Genomic DNA, 20,762 nt, shown 5'->3' on the forward strand with positions numbered 1-20,762 from the left:
TGTGCTTTTCCACACATCAGTCAGAAAACACAGGCAGTACAACTTGGCTTAGTTACAGTGGTGAAAATTCCTAAATTATTGGTATAGGAACTCAACAACGACTTGTAAGAGCTGCAGCAGCCAACTCAAAACCCCTTTACGTGCCAAGTTTCTCAGGCAGACTGGAAGGAGAACAAAGACTTGATTACCTGTTCCCACTCAAGGTGAGCTAAGCCTGGTATTAATTAGACTTAAGCATGATGGTTATATGAGGCTGATTATCCCACATCTAGCTTGCTTTGTATTCAGGTTGATGAATGAATGAATCAATAAAATTTTGTTTGCTTTAGCTGTTAATCAGGCAAGGAGTGTCTCAGGCTTAGCAGGATGTTTTAGAAAGATAATAAAAGAGACTCCATGGCACACACAATACAATGGAGCAACAACCCAGTTTGAATTGTAAATGAATTTAACTGAAAATTTGCTGTCATTTAACTAGTGGTTGCTGGTGCCCATTGGAATTGATAGAGGGGAAGGCAGGGAGTCCTAACAGTAAGTGAATCCAATAATAGGCCGAGCCAACTAATTCCAGTTTTGTTCTGCAAGGGACAACACGGAGACGCAGGTGCAGGAAGCTGGCAGGCAGGCAGGGTCAGCCTCTGGACCAGCTGCAAATAAGACAGGCAGGTGGGGTTGGGGGGATGCCTGAGGGCTTCTTCTTTTTTTGGCGATCACTCGTAGCCGAGTAAGATTGTCTTCCATAAACACGGTTTTAACAATGAGTCCCTAAGTGACTGTGGAGGCCAATTCTGGATCCACACATCCTTCCACCGTGGGGACATTGGTTTCTGGGTGGGAGTTGATCACAGTGTGGGTTTGCCAAGCATGCCTTCCTCTTAGCATGTTCTACCTTGCGTCCTGAGTTCAAGTGTCTTCAAAACCTTTGGTAAAGGCTGTTCTCTAACTGGAGCGCTCGCAGGCCAGTGTTTCCCAGTTGTCAGTGTTTATACTACATTTTAAAAGATTTGCCTTGAGACAGTCTTTAAACCTCTTTTGTTGACCACCAGCATTACGCTTTCCATTTTTAAGTTCGGAATAGAGTAGTTGCTTTGGAAGACGATCATCAGGCATCCGCACAACATGACCAGTCCAACAAAGTTGATGTTGAAGAATCATTGCTTCAACACTGGTGATCTTTGCTTCTTTCAGTACACTGATATTAGTTCGCCGACTGTAGTTGGTAGGCAGAGCTCCATTTATCTTAACAGAGAAGTCTCCACTGCATTTAAAGGGAAAGGGAAAGGGACCCCTGACCATTAGGTCCAGTCGTGGCCGACTCTGGGGTTGCGGCGCTCATCTCGCTTTATTGACTAAGGGAGCCGGTGTACAGCTTCCGGGTCATGTGGCCAGCATGACTAAGCCGCTTCTGGAGAACCAGAGCAGCGCACGGAAACGCCGTTTACCTTCCCGCTGGAGCATTTAGTAGTGCCCAAAATCTGCGCTCTGGACAAAACATGGTTCAAAAGTTGGCACCCTCCTCCAGCTTTTGGCTTTTCACAGAGTCCCATTCTGCTTCCATCAAGCTGGGATGAGCAAGGAAGTAGGATATAGGGAGTTCAGAGCAATAGAGTTGTTATGTTTATATTATTTTCTTCTGGCAGGATTCATTGCTGTGGGACGCATTGTTGTGTCAGATGCCTTGAAAAGATTAGCCTGCATAAAATGCTGCATCCGTTTAAAGGCAATTCCAGGGCACAATCTAGTTGGCCTTAAGTTTGCCAACTGAGCAGGGGGGGGAAGGCCCAGCCTGCTGCTAGTCAGTTTTGCGCTACAGAATAATCAGTTGAATCTTTTCCCACAGCACTGAGATTATTTCCCGAATAACTGTCTGCAGACTGAAATGGCAGAAGAGCAGGGGCAGAATGAAAAATTGGCCGCTCCAGTTTTGGCCTATAAATACACCAGCGTCCTTTATGGATACAGCAAGGAACTGAATGTATACCTTTCCTTTCCCTCCCCCAGTTATTATCAGCCCCACCCCCCATGAAGTGTTCCCACTGAGATTAAAATTAATTAGTGCCAATTACAAATCAGATTACACATATCCTCTTGGGGGTCAAAGCTCTTACTGAATGAAGCTATTGCCAGAGGGGGTGTGCGGATATTTAGCACAAACGAAATGGGGGCTGGAAAGTTATGTTAATTTCCACACATGCCAAACCATCAAAATGCCTTTCTGTGAGACTGTGAATGGTAAGGAGCAAGGGGGAGATAGGCTTTTCAGCATTCCCTGCTATAACCATTGGACACACATCAGGAATCATGGCTTGTCATGGGCTGTCTGTTGCTGTGTTCGGTCACACTTAGGAATGAGAGAGGAATTTCATTCAGTTCTCATTTAAAGGCAAATAATCTATCTAATTTGCATTTTCTGAAACAGCATGTGAAGCAAAACGCAACCACCCTTCAAAATTTGAACTTATCTGAATTTTGAGATACAGTTCTCCAAACCGTGTTAACAAAAAGGAAGATATACTGCATTAGGGGAAATGGCTGCATTAGTTAAAATAGCATACAAAAAGGCATTAAGAGGGAATCAGCTGCAAAAATGTGCCCTTCAGTAAAAAAATAAAAGCATACAAAAATGTGTTTATTAGGAGAAACTCTCAATAGAATGGTGATGAAGTTTCATGAGGATTTATTTTTTTAATAAATTGTTGTAGAAATGTGAACTTCATTTAAGATGGGAAAATGAAAAACTGAGAAACTCAAAGTTGGCAGATCCTTCTATCATTTTCAGAGTGACAAAATACATTAGGAACTAGCATTTATAAGGACAGCTATTGTTCCAGAGCATATAGCAATAAAAGAAAGCAGGGAAGGGTGTACTTTAGTGGCACAGAGCAACAAGCCCCCATAAAAGGATAAAACTCCCATATACACACTCTAGTTGCAAGGTGGCATTGGGCCAGCTCCTCTGGTGTTTTTGCCTCAAAGGATTTCTTCCTTTATCTATTTCGACGGTTTCATCTATCTTCCTTGTTACTGCTGTCAGGATCCTAATCAGATTCATCAGTCTCTTTTTCTTCTCTCCGTCTCAATCCCAAATGAAACTCTTCATTCGGCAATTTTCTTCTCCCGTATTAAATTGTGACATAACCAGCAGCTCCCCAGCTCATGGAGGCTGTCAATCAGCTCGCTTGCGTTTATTACACACTGGTGTCAGAATGGGATTAGCGCAAACCAATTTGTGCTCTGCGGAGGCAGGGGACAGGGAGAGGACTAGGGAAGGCGCTTGATCTGAAAGCGGGGGAAGGGGACAGCCACAAGCCCCTAGCTGGTTAAATGTAGGAGTTTTTAATCGATTAAATCTACATGTGTTCGCATTCTAATTATAAAATTATTCCAGGTAGGAAAAAGCCTACTTTGCTTTTACATGTCACGGTAGGCCCTAGTGAACATTTGAAAATGAGCTGCATCAGGCCAGTGGCTCATTCAGTCTGGCATCCTGTTCTTGCAGTAGCTAACCAGATATCCACTATGGGAAAATCAGTAAATGGATTATGTTTAGTGGTCACAAAATGCAGGGCAGGGGTGAGAGGATGAGAATGGAATGGCATACCTTCCAAACAAGCATGGCTGGCTTAGATTGGCATCCTGAACCAGAACACTGCGCTAATAAGTAGAATCATAGAATTGTGGAGTTAGAAGGGACCCCAGGGTCATCTAGTCCAACCCCCTAAAATGAAGATATTTTGCCCAACGTGGGGCTCAAACCCACCACCCTAAGATTAAGTGTCTCATGCTCTAGCGACTGAGTTCTTACTAATATTGTTACTCCTCTCGTAGTAGTAATAATAATAATAAGTTAAAGGCATAAGGATTGGATTCACTGATTTATCCGGCAGCCTAATCCTGAAAAAGAAGCGTGTCGGCATCAGACAAGGGGGCAGGCTGATAAAGCAACCGGTTCGGGAGCTGCCCGGAGCCGAGGAGAGACACAGCAGCAGGCAGCGCCGGCTTTGCAAAAGCAGACTTCCTTCCGGGAGGCGGCGGCAGAGAGGTAAGGAGCCTGGCTCGCTAGCTAGGCCCCCGATTTCGGTCCTTTCCAGACACACACACCCCTTTCCGATCTCGCTGTAGCGCAGCGGAGAATGAAATCGAGGCGCCTGCCCGGGCGGGCGCACAGCACCGCGCGTGGGCACCTTGCAAACGGGGCGCGCGCGCGTAGTTCGCAGGCTCCCCTGCCGGTGGCGCGGGGCGCCGAGGGTTAATCCGGATCGAACCGACGTGGCGTCGCCGTCACTTGCATAATAGGCGACTTTAATTAGGCAGCCCGGAATGTGCCCGGTTAGCAAATGCGCAGATTAAACGCTGATTGTCTTGGCTAGGCGCGCGCGCACGCAAGCACACGGTTAACAAATAACACCAATAAAGCATACGAAGCGAGCTCCATTGTGACGTCCGGAGCATAACAGGCATGTGTTTTAATTGGTGTGCTAATTCAGCCCTCTTGGCTTCACGTCGCTTTCAACAGCTGGGGGGAAAGTGGCAAGCAAACCCATCTGTTCCCCGCTGGGTAGTAACAGTTCCTGTCTTGCTTCCTCCCAACCTACCAGAAAGAAAAGAATATTGTTTTTATTTGTTGGGAAAACGAGCAATAAAATCATACGGCTAGAGAAAAGATTACAGTATAGGCATGATTATAGTCAAATGGAGCTTCCGAGTATACAGATGGTCTACCCTTGATTACTTTATACCAGGCAAGGCTGTGAGATTCTCAGAAATGTCTAGCCGGCTGGTGGTGGTAGATCTGGGATAGGGAACTTGTGGTCTTTCAGATGTTATGGGACTGGCCAGTGGTTAGGGAGCTGAAGTCTAGCCAAATCTGGGGAGCCACAGGTTCACCTTCACTCTGCTAGATGGACCTCTGGTGTTCTGATGTCATGTAGCAGCCATTGGTACACAAGCAGACAGAGCTATGGAACAGACGACCTCAGAAGGTGGTGGACTAATTCATTGGAGGTTTTAAAACAGAGGTTGAATGGCCATCCATCAGGGATTCTTGATTCCTACATTGCAAGGGATTACTCTTCACATCATTTCAAACTCTACAGCTCTATGATTCCATGAAGTCTAGACACACTCGACTTCTGATCTGCATTGGCCGAGCTGCTGTGATATTCTGAACTATCCATGACCATTCCAACTGCTCAAGAAGAGTTTGTAGTCCACTTACTGTGAGGAAGGATGCTTGTCAGTTTGCCTGGGATTAAACCTTCATGTGGACTTGATGGAAGGGAATGCTGCTTGGGAGGAAGTCTGTTTTGAAGTACCCTTAAAGTCCAGATTATTCTATAAGAATGGTAGCCTGCACCTGGGAAGGGAGGTTTTGTTGTGGCCCGCAGAGGAAACGAAACAGCTTATATTATTGTAACTCAAGGGCCGTAGGTCAGTGGTAGAACGTTTGATCTGCATGCAGAAGCTGCTAGCTTCTCCAGGTAAGGCTTGGGGTCTTCCCTGTCTGAAACCGAGGACAACCACTGCCAGTCAGTGTAGACAATACTGAACTAGATGGACCAATGGCATGGTATGAGGCAGCTCCCTGTGTTTCCCAGCAAGCTGAGTTTCAACACCTCATAGTGCTGTCTCTTTTACTGTAAATACTTAGTTGTACCTTCTCTCTTACTCCTTGTAAATTTAAAATTAAACTAGTGTATCGGACACCTTCTGGAAGTGTGAAGCCAAGATACGATCACCTAAAATCTCACACCTTCCTTCTAAACCCTCACCCTTCCTACAATAACTAAATCAACTGTGTACACGCTGTATCTTTAAAGCACATTATTTTCCTGAAAGACCTCTGGGCCCTGTAATTTTCCCTTCACGGAGTAACAATTCCCAGCAAGCCTTAACAGGCCACAATTCCCAGGATTCTTTTGGGGAAGTCATGTGCTTTAAATGTATGGTGTAGGCACAGCCTGACTCAGTCAAATATAAGGTAGGTTCCTCTGTTTCGACTCTTTTATTGATTTCTAACTCTTTCAGACTTGGCTTAATGTTAATTCAGTGTCTGTGCCAATTAACACTTGCTAGTGTATTTTTAATGAGCATACTAATTCCCTTTTGGATAAGGATGACATTGATTTAGATTTATCTTTGTGGTCCTTGTTAACCCTTGGGGTACCAAGTTTCCGAGTGCGTTCAAATCTCAAAAGTCAACAGAACCCCAGAGCAGAGTCAGGGTTGCATGTGAGAACTGCAGGCTTCTGTGCAAAGTGCATACTTCATGTCACACCCTCCTGGGCGATAGGGAGCCAAGAGGTCCTTGCTGTAACCCATAGCCACTATTTCCTATCAGTGCTATTTTTTAATGACTTGGGCACAATTTCTTTTGTGGGGGTGGAGAAAGCTGCACAGATCTGAATATTAAAACAAAGGAGTCAGGATTTTTATTGGCTCTGCTCCTGTGCCTTTAACAGCAGCCTGACATACCAGGAAATGATTTAACAGTTTAAGTGTGTTGAGCTGCATTAGAGAAGCTGGGGAGCTGGTCCTATACAAAAAGTTGGCAACCTTGCTCTTGGGACTTTTAAAATTTTTGATTTCTGTGCATCAGGCAGCTGCAAAAGGCACAGGAGCAGAGCCAGAAAACCACAATAGCAACCCTACTGTGGCAAAGAGACTGGGGATATGAGTGGATAACTTTTATTCTTATCTTCCAGATGCCCTTAGATGGACAGAGCAGGCAGAAGATGGATCCTGATATCTCTCTCCTCTTCCAGTGCCCATCTCCCAAGGGCATCACAGAGGCTCAGGTCCGAGCTGAGCTCTCCCCACTGTATGACCGGCGCCCACTCCCTGGCGACAGGGCCCGGATCGAGACAGCTTGGGTGGCACGTCGCCAGCAGAGCCCATGGCTTTTTGACGGAACCAAATTCCGTCTCCACTCAGTCCAGTTGGAGGGGGACATCTTGACCTTCTGCCTTGGTCTCACCTGCTACAAGGACTTTGTGGGCACCAACTTGGCGGACGCAGCCGGGCAGCTCCAGGAGCGTGGGCGCGAGGACTTGGGGAACAGCCAGGCCTACCTCGCCGAGCCCCTGGGGGTGGGCGCCATGCTGCACACAGCAGATGACAAGTTTGTCTTTTTGCGGCGGAGTCAGTGCGTAGGGGAGGCGCCTGGGAAGATCGACATTCCTGGAGGCCACCCTGAACCGCAGGTTGATGGAGTGCCTGGTTTTATGTCTTGGGGGTGTTGCTGTTAACAAACGGGTCAAATTTCAGTGCTTTAAGAAGTGATAGGACAGGCATCAGCTTTGCAGCTTATCCCATGGGCTCCCCTGAGTCCATTTCCTTAATTAAGGTGGACCAAAGCTTGGAAGTTCTCCTGCCACTTTAGCTTGGAGGCAGAGCATCTGCTTTGCATGCAGAAGGTCCCAGGTTGTATCCCCGGCATCTCCAGGTAGGGCAGAGAGCCTCCTTGCCTGAAACCCTGGAGAGCCATTTGGGCCATAGAGAATGGAGCTGTGTTCCTTGAATGGGCCTGTGTTCTTCTTCCTGTGCCTCGCTTTGCAGGTTGTCATGGAAGATGCCGCCTTGGAGGGGCCTGTCCGTCACCAGGACCTCCCAGGAGAATCTGTGGTCAAGGAGTTGTTCTGTTCTGTGCTGCGAGAGATCCAGGATGAGGTGAGGAGAGGGCAGGGAAAGGGGAGCGGCCAATGACTAGGTTGCCCTCCCCTCCTCTCTGAACCAGCTTCCCCCTTCCCTTCCCAGGTGAACCTTCCACTGCCCACCCTCAGCAGCCCAATGTTGCTCGGAATAGCCCGGAACGAGACCAGTGCAGGCCGCTGCAGTGCTGAATTCTACATCAGGTAATGTGCTGAATCCTGATCTGAAAAGTAGGCCTCTCTTTTCACTATCATCCCGGTATCAAGCTGTGGTTGGTTATGAAGAGTGCATTGATTATTTTTTTCCTGCTTAAGAATGTTTTTGTTTTATGCATTATATCCAAATGATTCCATGAGCTGATGGGGCAACACTGTAGGAAACAACCCTAAAGAAAGATCTTTGCCAGGCTTTGAAAGGAGATTAAGGTAGCTGTGCCAGCCAAATCACCCTGGAGTTACATCCCACAACTGGGGTGCCACCGCTAAGAAGGCCCTCTCTCTGGTATACATCTGCCTCATCTTTGATGGTGGTGGTATCCACAGAAGGTCCTCTGTAGAAGATCACAATGCATGGGTACATACGTATGTATGGAGACAGCTTGCCCTTCAATATTAGAAACTCTTTTATTGAGCCCCACCCAATAGAGGCTCATCCATTCTTTGTCCTGCAGCTCAGCTGCCCCATCAGGATACAGCCTCAGCTTCTCCCTCCTTTACCCCACAGTGTGGGCCCTGCCATGGACACCTCTTTCTCCAGGCCCAAAGTCTCCCCAGTTTAGTCTTCAGCTCCTAGTCCCTATGCCCACCCTCAGCTTCACTGGTTGCTTTCTTCTCAACTTTGCTATTCATTAATTAATTCAGGTGCAGTCTCAGCTCTGAGCAGGTGAGGCACCATTATGCTATCGGGGGCCCTGAGGCCCAAGAGTCAACCAGCATCATCTTTGTTGACAGAGAGGTAAGTGCTGGAGCTGGAGGCAAAAGTGTGTAGCTCAAGGGTGGGCAGCCTTAGACCTGGGTGTCAAATACGACCCTCCAGGCCTCTCTGTCTGGCCCTTAGGCTTCTTCCCAAGCCACGCCCCTCACCGGCCCTGCCTTACACACCCTCCTTAAGTATTTTTTGCCTGGCTGTCCTTGAACTCTGATTATGCACATACCCTAATTCTTGGGACCCAATTCCTAGTTTATATTGGTAAGATTGGAGAGCCAGCCATCTAAGCATACAGGAACCTCCTAGTTTCCCCACTGGCAAGTGCTAAGGCCCCTTTAAAGAAACATCTGCCTCCTCTGGACTCAATTTAGAGTTAATTAGAATACATTAAAATGAAGTTCATCATCTCATCATCCGCTTTTTTGCATGCCAAGGAACTGTGACCCTGTCACCCACAATATAGTAAAATAACTAGACAGGACAAAGAGTGTAAGTGTCAACCCCATTTTCTGCATTTCTTTTAACACATGGCTGCCTTTTTCTCTGTGCAGGATGTGCTGACAATGGAGCAGAGTGGGGACTTTTGGAAGGAACTGTGCCCATCAGCCAAAGGGGCCATAGAGCTCTACAGAGGGGTCATGGGCACATGCCAATGACGAGCCCATTGGGAAGAGGTACTTCAAGGAAGTGAACTACTCTCTCAGGGACTATTCAGAATTACTTTGCAGATCACCCGGTTACCCCAAAATCACCAGCAGTCCTTTGGCAAAGCAGGAATATTATGCCATGGATACGGATAGTGGGATTATTCTCACCTTCCAAACCTCCCTTGAAACTGCACTGCCTGAGGCCCACCTTAGCGCCTTGTGAGCCCTGTCGCTGTGCCTGTTTGTGCAACCTGTTTCTCAATAAAGTAGTATTATTTTTTAATTATTAGTTTTCTCACCCATGGTGTGATTTCAGGTTTCCTAGCATGCTCTGGGCCTTTCTATGCACCTCCAATATCATCTTTTCATTTCTGTTAACTAAGAGGTTCCTCTTCCCCCTATATCAGATTTCCCAATATATCTAGGTCTGGTGCACCCTGTTTGTACAAATTATTTGCCAAGAGAAGTGAATTCTGCAAGCAATGTGTGCAGGGTGGAGTGCTCAGTCTTTCAGCCATGCCCTTTCCCAGGATACTCCATTCCACTGTTGGACGCAGCAAATGCCTCTAAGTACCAGTTGCTGGAAACCATTGGAAAAGAGAATTGTTGTTGTGCTTGGTTCCAGCTTGCCGTCTTCCCAGAGGCAACTGGCTGGCCACTGTGAGAATAGTATGCTAGACTAGATGGGCACTGGCCTGATCCAGCGGAGCTTCATCTGGAGCGTCTTTAAGAGGAGAAAAAACAGTTAAAATTAGGAGTCACTGTAAAATGTCCATCAACCTAAAGAGAAAAGAAAAGCAAGAAACCAGAACTGCAGTAAAACTCACCATGCAATCTCATGGGAGGCTTTTAAACAGAGGTTGGATGGGCATCTGTCAGGGAATCTTCAGCTGTGATTCCTGCACTGTGATTCTATTTTCATAGTAATTTCTGTTTCTTTTGCACATGCAAATCACAAATGTGCAAAGAACTGCCGTAAAAAGGGCCCAAGATGAGAAGGGCTCCCCAACCGCTCAATGAACAAAGCTTGCTCCCTCCCAGGAATAAAAGGGGCAGTGAGGCTGGACCCTCTGTGTGTTATATTTGCACATGATAACCCTACAGCTATGGAGTGTCTCCAGAGTTGTGCAAGAGCCTCAGAAGACTGAGGAATTGGGGGAGGGTGAGCAGGGTGGCGTGAGAGCAGTTGCATTTCAGGGATTTAGCTGATCTTCCCCCAGAGCGTTGCTTATCTGGATTACTAGCAGCTTGGAGGCAATTAACAAATGGGGATCCAGGTCCCCCCACAATCCCACTAGTCTTTCACCCACCGCCTGAAGTGGATTAGTGTCTGAGCTGTGACCCGAGGTGCTCAGGTGCTGCATTTACTTGGCTATTTCTGCTTTATACAGGGGACAGCCCTCCCCAGCCTCCATTACACAACGGACATGGCTTCAATCCATGGTGGGTTGCCAACTGTTGAGGGGGACGTGGCCCAGCCTGCTCCTGCACATTTAACAGCTGCTTCATCTGTCTAAAGCAGTGTTGGCCAAACTTGGGTCTTCAGCTGTTTTGAAACTACAATTCCCATCATCCCTGACCACTGGTCCTGTTAGCTAGGGGTGAGGGGAGTTGTAGTCCAAAAACAGCTGGAGACCCAAGTTTGGCCAACACTGGTCTAAGGAACTGAGAGGGAATTCCCCCTCCAATGACATGAAAGGTTAGCTTGAACACCTTGCTAATGCCAGCAGATCAAGCTGTGGTTGAAAGCATAGGTGCATGGGCAAATAATAAAAGCTGGCAACCTGTAATCCATGTAAAACTCCAATCTATCAGACTCCAAAAGGGTGTAAGATTAGGGTCAACTTCACACACATTGCGTTTTTCTTAACTCTGATGCTTTTTATGAAGCAGAATTCTGGTGCTGGAGGAGACTCTTGAGAGTCCCATGGACTGCAAGAAGATCAAACGCATCCATTCTTAAGGAAATCAGCCCTGAGTGCTCACTGGAAGGACAGATCGTGAAGCTGAGGCTCCAACACTTTGGCCACCTCAGGAGAAGAGAAGACTCCCTGGAAAAGACCCTGATGTTGGGAAAGATAGAGGGCACAAGGAGAAAGGGACGACAGAGGACGAGATGGTTGGGCAGTGTTCTCGAAGCTACAAACATGAATCTGACCAAACTGCGGGTGGCTGTGGAAGACAGGAGTGCCTGGCGTGCTCTGGTCCATGGGGTCACGAAGAGTCGGACACGACTGAACGACTAAACAACAACAATAACAAGTTAATGCGCCCTACAGTTTACAGAGGCAAATAGTTCTCTGCCTCAAAGAGTTACAATTGGTAAAAGAAGGCAACACTCCACACAGCCAGAACTTTTCATGCAGTAATTTGAGGCATGGGGGGATGCTGCTTAGCTGCAAGAAAGATACAACTACCTTTATTTTCTTGTTACCCTCTGCAGAATTCTCTGTTTTGAGACCCTCAGTTGGCCCAGAAAAGCTAGTATGAGAAAATGGCTCGACAACCCATTGGCCTTAACTAGTAGCAGGAACTGTGTTTGAGGAGCAGGGTAATTAGTGAAGGTACAACTGAAGAATCCCCCCACCCCCGCTGCTGTTGCCATTTTATAAAGTCTGTGGAATAATGCAAAAGGGTCTTCTAATAAAACTCTGTGCTTTTAATTTATTACATGTGAAGCTAATATTATCTCAGATTCCCTGAGGGCAAGGTGGCATTTCCCTTGGCGCGCCTTACTGCCTCTTCCAGAAGTTCCATCCACCTGCCAGGAAAAGAGGGGAGGGGAGAGAAAGACTCACTAAAAGCCCCCAAAAAGAATGGAATAGCTGCGATTTGTCATTAGAAAGGCAGATATTAAAGAGACGCCCCATATTAATCTCAGCAGCATCTTTGTCTGGGGGAGGGGGTACCAATATCTATATATATATATTATATTTATATTTATATCTGTGTCTGTCTGCCTGGATATTTTTGGGACCCCCTAATTTTTGTGACTGTAGGTTGTTTTAAACTGCTACTAATATTGTGTTCTGTTGTAACACACACCCTAGGACCTTAGGGTGAAGGGCAGTTAATAAAATATAACATTAACAATTATCTATCTATCATCTATCTATCATCTATCTATCTATCTATCTATCTATCTATCTATACACTGTATACACACACACACACACACTTTTTAAAAAACACAACAACCACAGGTGTGTGTGCACATGTACAGAAATAGCTGGACACCTGCCCAGAATGGAAAAAGGCAGCAGGAAACAGGGCAGAGCAAGGCAGAGAGAGGAGCAATTGACAGCTGGTTAGTAAAAACAACTCCAAAACACATCCTGGATAGATTCCATCAATCTCTGCCTGCAACTGGACAGCAAACAGTGGAATAGCAACAAATATCCATGACTGAAAAAGCAGGAAAGTGGGAAAGGTAAATGTGCCACACCCACAAAGAAATTGTTCCAGAACTGTGGGGGAAACAACAGGTAAAAAATCTTACATATTCTTTTCTGAAGGTGTTGAGGCAACGAGCTCATACAGATGGGGTACCAATTCTGATGTGCAAATGACAAAGATAGCTCGCGGATCTGGACAGACAGGAGAGACAAGATGGAGGAAGAGGCAACACACCAGGGCTGGCCTGTCTAGCTTACAACCTTTAAATAAGGAATCATGGTTTTATCCCGTTTTACCTGTGGCCACAGAGCGAATCAGCACCGCATTCAGCTTGAGGACGGGGCTGATCGTTTGCCAAGTGCCTGAGGATCCCCACACCCTCTTCCTGTGGCACTTGAGAACGAGTCTCTCATCCTTCCTCTGCAGGAGCAGCAGGAGATTTTCCAGCAGCAACACGTGCAAGTCTAAGAGAGAGGCAGAGATTTTGGAGTGGCTAACCAGCTCTGTGTATCCAGATAAGAACATCAGGAAAGTTTGGCTGCAGATCAGGCCAAAGGCCCAACTAGTCAGAAGAACAAAGGAAGCTGCCTATACCAGTTCAGGCCACTGGGGTCCATCTAGCTCAGTAATGTCCACACTGACTGGCAGCAATGGCACCCCAGGATCTCAGGCAGGAAGTCTTTTCCCCAGCTTGACCTGGAGATGCTGTTGGGGATTGAACCCGGGACTTTCTCCATGCAAATCAGGTGCTCTGTCACCAAGCTAGGATGGCCCTTCTTCTGAAGGCAGCCTTTCTGGGAGAGTCTTTTTATCTGTGGCCTGTTGCTTTAGAATTTCAAACACCATTGGAAATTTTGATGTTTCAATAGCTGATGCTTTAGTTGTTTTTCGGGGTCTTGTTCTAAAATTGCTTTTTTCTGTCAAACTTTCTGCAAGCTGCTTGGTTCATCTAGCTCAGAAACCCAGCCAGATGGGTGGGGTATAAATAATAAAACTATTACTATTACTATTATTATTTGTCTGACTGGCAGCAATGGCTCTTTTGAGGGTTTGGAGCCTTTCTACCACCAAGCCACAGGGCTGCCCCACTTGGATTACTATTAAAAGTGGGATATAAACAAAGTCAGTGAGAGAAGAACTGCAGAAACCTACACTTTGAGAGGCCTGTGCCACATTTGTGTGTTCGTTGAGGTGAGGGTGACAGCCACGTACCCACAGTCTTGTCTTTGCGCAGGCGCCAGCGCAAGGGGCCCTCGTGGATCAGGCAATGACTCCGGAGGTCAATATTCTGGACAGACGGGACAGAAAAAGGCAGCGTTTTTGTTATGTACTGAGTTGAATAGGATCCAAACTGCAGCAGTCTGATTGGTCCTAGAACAATAGGATCCAAATTGCAGCAGTCTGATTGGTCCTAGAACAATAGGATTCAGAATGCAGCAGTCGGATTGGTCCTAGGACAATGCAGCAGTATGATTGGTTGGCAGGAACCAACCAATCATGCTCCAGATATAAGTGAATCCACAACCTGATTGGCTTACAGTAGAATTCCAGAATTAGCCAATCATGTGCAGCCTATTGTGTAAATAATGTATATAAAGCAGATACTTTGAGGGGACTTTCATTCATTCCTCCTCACCACTATGAGCTGAATAAAGAGCATGAAATCACTTTGCGACTCTGAGTATATTTCAGTTTTGAAGAGCGGGGAAGTAATATTAAAGCAGGAACTCAGGCAGAGGGCGACAACGGGGAGGACCATACCTTGAACTCTGCTGCCAGTGCGTTGGTGGTCCACTGCAGCGAGGTGGTATCCAAACACATCTGATAAGTCTCCAGGCGATGACGGTTTTCGGCCTTCTTCACAATCTCTTTCACACACTGAAGGATTTCCCGGCATTGGTCCCGAGCCTGGCACAGCTTCTGGTGCTCTGAAGACTGCCCTAAGCAAAGAAGGTGCAAAGAGAGAGAGAGAGAGATGGGCTGTCACACTGCTGGTAAAGTTTGTTTCTATTTACCAAAAACTTGGAGGCTGCTTTGGAAACACAGGGGTGGTTCCTAAGTGGTTCCCAACACAAAACAGACACAACACTGCATTTAAAGGAAAAACAACCTTGGACAGATGAGCAGCACTGCAGTAGGAATACATAATCCCAAGCAATCCTTGTTATCTCATAAGAAAGTTGGCCTCTGAACAACCCTTGCAACCCTGCAGCCCCACCGTCTGCTAATACTAGCAGTGGAGGGGTGTGTATACATACCCATATACCATCGTCATTGATGTGTGTATTCACTTTCCACAATAAGCTACGCTCCATGTAGCCCACAACTTCCAAAGGTCACAAAGCATAACATTCAAATTATAGGAGATACGACTCTCCTCCCTCTCCCAGCACACACATAAACATGTAGAGACAGAGATACCATCGGTGTGTTTGATAATATTATCCAGCAGCAAAGGGTAGTTTGTCAGCTGCTGCATTTCAGAGAGGATGAGATCTTTCAGTTGATGGTGGCGGCACTGGTAGTTGCTCTCTGCTTCCTGGGAAGGGGAGACAGACAGACAGACAGACAGACAATATGCTTCTGTGACCATATGGAGACTGGAGACATGTTCTGTCTGTGGGCTTCCCTTTGGGGCATCTGGTTGTCAACTGTGAGAACAGGATGCCTATGGCCTGATCCATCTGCAGGGCTCTTCTTTGGTTCTTATTTTTATGGTGGGGGTGTAGGTTTGCAAAAGACCCCTCCAGGGGACAGTTAGAGAACCACCCTCCTGTTGAAGAGGAAGTGCAGAGCTTTCAGGAGCCTTGAGATCTGGGTCTATGGCAGGAAGAACAACAACATGCCCCAGGAAAAGAAGGAAAGCAGGAGGGGGAGACATGAGTCCAGTGGCGTAGCGTGGGTTGTCAGCACCCGGGGCAAGGCAAGTAATTTGCGCCCCCTAACCCATGGATTTGCGCCCCCTAACCCATGGATTTGCGCCCCCTAACCCTAACCCCAGATGTTGCGCCCGGTGCGGCCGGCCCCCCCTGCACCCCCCACGCTACGCCACTGCGTAAGTCGATGGTGGAGCTGTCTTGTCATTGTAAAACCTGAGGCTGGAAGTATGTGTATGGCGAAGGGGAGAACAACATAAGATGAGTCTGCTAAATCAGGCCAATGTCCCATCTAGTCCACCATCCTGTTCTCACAGTGGCTAACCAGATTTCTGTGGGAAGCCCACAAGCAGGATTCAAGCACAAGAGCACTCTGCCCACTTGCGGATTCAAGCATTATTCAGAAGCACTACCGCATTCAGGGTGGGTAGCAGGGAGAGGAGGACAGGCCTCTGGCCCTCCAGAATGGAGAAAGAGCCCTCCAAGGACTTCCTCTTGCACTCCGCACTGAAAGTGCAGACCCAGAATCTGAGACAGTCCCTCCCTCCCCCTTCCTTAGCGAATGAGCACACAGATACCTGAATGATGAGCCGGAATCGAGTGTCCTTCTGCAGCTTGGTCTCGATCAGCTCCAGGGCCTTGGACTGGTTCACGCAGAAGTCAGAGACAGCCTGTTGGATCTCTTCCCGTGCAGGCCCACCAAACTGGGGGAAATGAATTATTATTATTATTATTATTATTATTATTATTATTAATACCCCACCCATCTGGCTGGGTTTCCCCAGCCACTCTGGGCAGCTCCCAACAGAATATTAAAAATAAAATAAAACATTAAAAACTTTCCTAGCTGGAAGGGGACAAAGGGGGCAGGGGAGAGGAAACACTTCCTGGTTAGAATCAGGCAGGTCAGGAAATCAAGGGGTCAAACTCAACTGGAGCCCCAAACACTGCCTACACACACAGCCACTTCACCAGCAGCAGCCCAGCCACTCAGGGATTGTTACCTGGGAAAGCATGAAGTGCCCAATTTCATGGATGATGGGCCCTTGTTCTTGAAGTGTTTTCATTGATTCTGACAGAGAACCTGGAGAAAGGACAGGAGGAGGGAATGGTGAGAAAAGGGGCCTGGGGAAATAGCCACAGCAGAGATGGGAGGGGGAGAAGGACAGACATGGTCTCTATCTCTTTTTTTAGAATCATGACCCCGGTAATGGACCTCAAAGCTGGCCATTACAGATTGGCGTTCCAGTTTCTGATTTGTTCCCAGAATGTCCCGCTTCTCCTTAGGACGTTCCTCTTTTCATTGGTGAAATGTTGGACGGTATGGAGTTATATGACCCCTAAGCCAAGGGGATAAGTAACAATACAACCTTTAGTAGACATCTGAAGGCAACCCTGTATAGGAAAGTTTTTATTATGCTTTTATATACATTGGAAGCTGCCAAGCATGGCTGGGGCAACCCAGTTAGACGGGCAGGGTACTATTATTACTATTATTGTTGTTGTTGTTGTTGTTGTTGTTGTTGTTGTTGAATAGGATGTCCCTATTTTTATCTGAGAAATGTTGGAGTTCTTGGGGAGCGCTGCTGTTGCGCTCAGGTCTAGATGAGGCCCCCTTTGGCCTTATCTAGCTGCCTCCTGCAGGGCTCTTCTGATCTTCTGCTCCAATGGTCCTCCTGAGCGAGGGCCTTTGATGGAGGTGACCCTACTCCTGACCCGCCCATGAGCAAGCAACGATCTGTGCGAGACACAGAATGGGGGCCTAGTCCAAAGGGGCTCCGACTGAATAAGAGAGGCAGCCTTACTGTGAATCTTCAGCAGCTCTGGGAGGTTGGGGAAGAGGAGGGCCAGCTCCTCCTGCGAAAGAAGTTTCTCCCTAAACATGCGCTGATAGAAGAAGACAGTCAGGACACGCAAAAGCCGCAGGTGAGAGGCTTCTGTCACAAACAGCTCTGTGCAAAGAGGGGGGGGAAGAATGTCAGCTAGAGGTCAAATCCCAGCAGGATCCAGGAATGAGGCAGCTATAGCAGGTTCATTGAAAAAAGCCTGGGTTGTGCCTTTCAAGAGGAGACTGATCATGCTCTCTTCCTGTACTGGGAGCAAGCCCATGGAGTTGCTATTGGTGGAGCATTAAGAAGCTGCTTTCTTCAGTCAGACCCTGGTCCACCTGGCCCAATGCCTACTTGTCTCTGACTGGCAGGTGGCTCTCCAATGTTTCTGGGGTCATTCCTTCCCATTCCTACCTGGAAATGCCATCGGATATTGAACCTGGGGCCTTCTATATGCAGAGCATGTGTTCCACCAAGGGGCTGTGGCCCTTTCACTAAAGATAAAACAAGATTCCAGTTCTCATAGTCCCGGATAAAGGGCGCTGATTTAAATGAGAATGCAGGAAGCTGAGTGAAATACCATTGGACTCTCTGGCTCAGTGTTGTCTGTAGTACTTGGCAGAAAGTACTCCTCTAGAGGGGTTCAGAAAGGGGACATTCCCAGCTCTACCTGAAGATGCCATCGGGTATCAAGCATGGGAGCTTCTGAAGGAAAAACATGGTCTCCACCACTGAGCTATAAGTCCCGCCCCAGCATGGGCACCAATATGCAGCTGATAGCTCTGGTTACCAGTGCAACACACACAAACACCATTCATCTATGGATTTCCCTTCCTCCTCAGAGACATTACAGCACACCTCAGGGCCAATAAGCCTTCTTCCCACCCTGCTCCCCTGGCCCTGTGTCAGAACTTTACAAGTGTCCATCTTTACTGACCCATGTGGGTCTTGCCTGGAGGGAATTTCACTAATGGCCATTTTTAAGAACTCAAAAGTTCCAAGCTACATGTACAGCCAAGGACCCACTTCCCAGGAGAGATATCACTAGGCACTTCTTCCACTTTTGCTTAAAGTAAATTGAGATCCTTCTAGAGCCCCATGAGTTTCTGAGGGTAACCCAGTCATATGAGCCACAGAATGACCTCCTCACCATTGATGGCTTCCTGGTGGTCAACCTCCCGCTGTGGCAGGGAAGATGCAACATGGCGGCCGACAGTGTCTTTCCACTTCTGTGAGCTCAGGTCTGACACATAGAAGAGGTCGTCCCCCAGCAAGGAGGGGAGGGAGGGGTCTGAGGTGGACCACAAGTTTGGGGTCTCGATGTTCCTGTGGGGGATTGAGGAAATGGGAGAGGCAGGGTGTCAAAAGAGGGTCTGCTAAAGGTCCTCTGGCCTCATACATTGATTTTGGACCTTTCTTGGGGCTCAATGTTTTACATAACATTAAGGAAGGAGACACGGATTTCCGTTATCACATTCTTGGTGGACAGACATTTTGCATATTATGTATACTTTACCATTTGATTTTATTGTATTTTGTATTTTTACTTGTTTTGAGACACTTTAGTAACAAGTGATTAATAAATTTAATAAATAACAATGATACTTCAGTGGGACCCAAGGGAGCGTTTTTATATGAAAGGCTTCCAAGCTGCATTTAAGCCCCTCTGGGGCTTCTTCCAATACTTTGGCTAGCAGTGAACATTGTGCATGTGGAAAGAGGGAATAAATGGCAGGAAGTATGTTGAATGCAAACGAGGAGTATCTCTTCCTAATCCTCCACACCACTTCCACCCTCCTACTGACAGGGGGGCCTTTGTGTTCCTTGTGTTCCTGACTACTCCATATAAATGGCCTCCCTCATCCCCGTGCCCTCCAGATGTTGTTGAACTACAACTCCCATCAGCCCCCAGCCAGCGTGGGAGTTAAAGGTAAAGGTACCCCTGCCCATACGGGCCAGTCTTGCCAGACTCTAGGGTTGTGCGCTCATCTCACTCTATAGGCCGGGAGCCAGCGCTGTCCGTAGACACTTCCGGGTCACGTGGCCAGCTTGACAAGCTGCATCCGGCGAGCCAGCACAGCACACGGAACGCCGTTTACCTTCCCACTGGTAAGCGGTCCCTATTTATCTACTTGCACCCGGAGGTGCTTTTGAACTGCTAGGTTGGCAGGCGCTGGGACCGAACGATGGGAGCGCACCCCACCACGGGGATTCGAACCGCCGACCATGCGATTGGCAAGTCCTAGGCGCTGAGGTTTTACCCACAGCGCCACCCGCGTCCCGCAGCGTGGGAGTTACAAGGGTATAATCACCGATGAGCATCTTCAAAAACTGGCCATAGGGGACCACCTGGCTTCAAGATCTCTCCCCTACCCCCAACTTTACCTTCTGTGAAAAGAGGACAAACAGCCCCCCATTGTGCAACGGGAAACGACAAATTGCCTGCACTTTCAACTGTACTGAGGAACACAGATGTCTACGCTTTCAGCGGATCCAAAGGCAGATGTCTGCACTTTCAAATGAGCCAAGGAATACCAGTGTCTGTACTTTCAGCTGATCCAAGGCTCAAAGCAGACTCCTCACCAGGCCTCCTGGGAAACAAATATGAAAGATCCCACTGTCGGTTGTGAAGTCAGAGCCTGGCCTATCCCTTAATTTACCACCCATCCTGCCCTCTCAGTTGGGCCAGGCAGCTGGATCTAGGCTACCCTTATAGTTAGTTCCCCTAAACACCCCCAGCTTCACATGCCTCTGGGACATCAAAGGAAATAAGGCAAGCCTTTTAATTTTAGTGTGTGGGCTTCATTGTATTATGGAACCAACTTCTCTTTCAACTCAGGTACACACCCACATTCACAACATCTAGGCATCTTTTATAAGACACACCTGTGCTCCCAGGGACCTTTCTTGGTGCTTAACTTTATGATTACATGAAAATCCTAACTTTCCTCCAAATAACTCAAGGAGTTGCATGTGGCGGTCCCCCCCCCCCCAAAAAAAAAAATTATCTGCACAATAGCCCTGTCAGGTAGGCTAGGCTGAGACTTGGCCCAAGCTCACCCAGTGAGCATCATGGCCAAGTGTGGATTTGAACCCTGGTCCGGAACGAACCGCTACACTCCAGTATATTATAATTTTAACTACTCTTCCTCGTTTGCCATCTCCAGGGAGAGAGATGTGGGAATCCCTTTCTCCTCCCTGACAGACCCTCTGAACAAGGGGCTGAGGCGGGTGCTCCTTGTGTTCACCTGGCGCATTCATATAGAATAATGCATGTCTACCTGTACTAGTAATTGAGATGACATTGCATAAATAGGTGGGTATATTAGAAGACGTAAGGTAATGTTCAATAGGAAGGGGGAGGTGGAATGTTAGTGGTGAAGGATGATTGGCTGAGCTGGCATTTGAAAAGTGGTTTGAATGTTGGGAGGGAGTCC

General features: G+C 47.5%; 2 protein-coding genes across 7 annotated transcripts; one reads left to right on the forward strand and one right to left on the reverse strand.

The window, feature by feature from the left end:
* The first annotated feature begins 3,858 nt into the window (after nt 1–3,858).
* On the forward strand, nt 3,859–9,507 carry NUDT22 (nudix hydrolase 22). 2 transcript variants are annotated; one of them, XM_083418631.1, is made up of 6 exons: nt 3,859–4,042; nt 6,705–7,202; nt 7,558–7,668; nt 7,756–7,853; nt 8,511–8,604; nt 9,129–9,507. In XM_083418631.1, the coding sequence occupies exons 2-6, from the start codon at nt 6,705–6,707 to the stop codon at nt 9,231–9,233; spliced, it is 906 nt and encodes a 301-aa protein (XP_083274757.1). In that variant the 5' UTR covers nt 3,859–4,042; the 3' UTR covers nt 9,234–9,507. The 2 variants fall into 2 exon arrangements, with proteins under 2 accessions (XP_083274757.1, XP_083274758.1); XM_083418632.1 differs by lacking the exon at nt 3,859–4,042 and adding an exon at nt 5,082–5,980.
* A 2,355-nt stretch (nt 9,508–11,862) lies between these two features.
* LOC310667068 (rho guanine nucleotide exchange factor 11-like) lies at nt 11,863–20,740 on the reverse strand. Of its 5 annotated transcripts, none has more exons than XM_083418715.1 (12): nt 20,607–20,740; nt 19,711–19,916; nt 18,476–18,651; nt 17,302–17,448; nt 16,501–16,580; nt 16,075–16,200; nt 15,042–15,159; nt 14,382–14,560; nt 13,833–13,908; nt 12,917–13,084; nt 12,724–12,811; nt 11,863–11,985 (listed from the first exon to the last, which is right to left on the reverse strand). In XM_083418715.1, exons 2-12 carry the CDS (start codon nt 19,740–19,742, stop codon nt 11,910–11,912), a joined length of 1,266 nt encoding a protein of 421 aa, XP_083274841.1. In that variant the 5' UTR covers nt 19,743–19,916; nt 20,607–20,740; the 3' UTR covers nt 11,863–11,909. The 5 variants fall into 5 exon arrangements, with proteins under 5 accessions (XP_083274841.1, XP_083274844.1, XP_083274840.1 ...); XM_083418718.1 differs by having other exon boundaries at nt 17,302–17,383; nt 20,574–20,680; XM_083418714.1 differs by having other exon boundaries at nt 20,574–20,680.
* Between the last annotated feature and the right edge of the window lie 22 nt (nt 20,741–20,762).

Source organism: Podarcis tiliguerta (assembly GCF_965153285.1).
Source record: "Podarcis tiliguerta genome assembly, chromosome: 16".
In the NCBI taxonomy this organism is placed as follows: Eukaryota; Metazoa; Chordata; class Lepidosauria; order Squamata; family Lacertidae; genus Podarcis; species Podarcis tiliguerta.

Bases quoted from the DNA above. Each gene is read 5' to 3' on its own strand.
- LOC310667068 (XM_083418715.1), bottom strand. From the start codon at position 19,742: ATGGGGGGCTGTTTGTCCTCTTTTCACAGAAG. The intron at 18,652-19,710 runs GTAAAGTTGGGG...AATCCCCCACAG, and splicing joins TTGTCCTCTTTTCACAGAAG to GAACATCGAGACCCCAAACT. The intron at 11,986-12,723 runs GTAAGATTTTTT...TTTTCCTGGCAG, and splicing joins ACACCTTCAGAAAAGAATAT to GTGGATGGAACTTCTGGAAG.
- NUDT22 (XM_083418631.1), top strand. From the start codon at position 6,705: ATGCCCTTAGATGGACAGAGCAGGCAGAAGATGGATCCTGATATCTCT. The intron at 7,203-7,557 runs GTTGATGGAGTG...CTCGCTTTGCAG, and splicing joins GAGGCCACCCTGAACCGCAG to GTTGTCATGGAAGATGCCGC. The intron at 8,605-9,128 runs GTAAGTGCTGGA...TTCTCTGTGCAG, and splicing joins TCATCTTTGTTGACAGAGAG to GATGTGCTGACAATGGAGCA.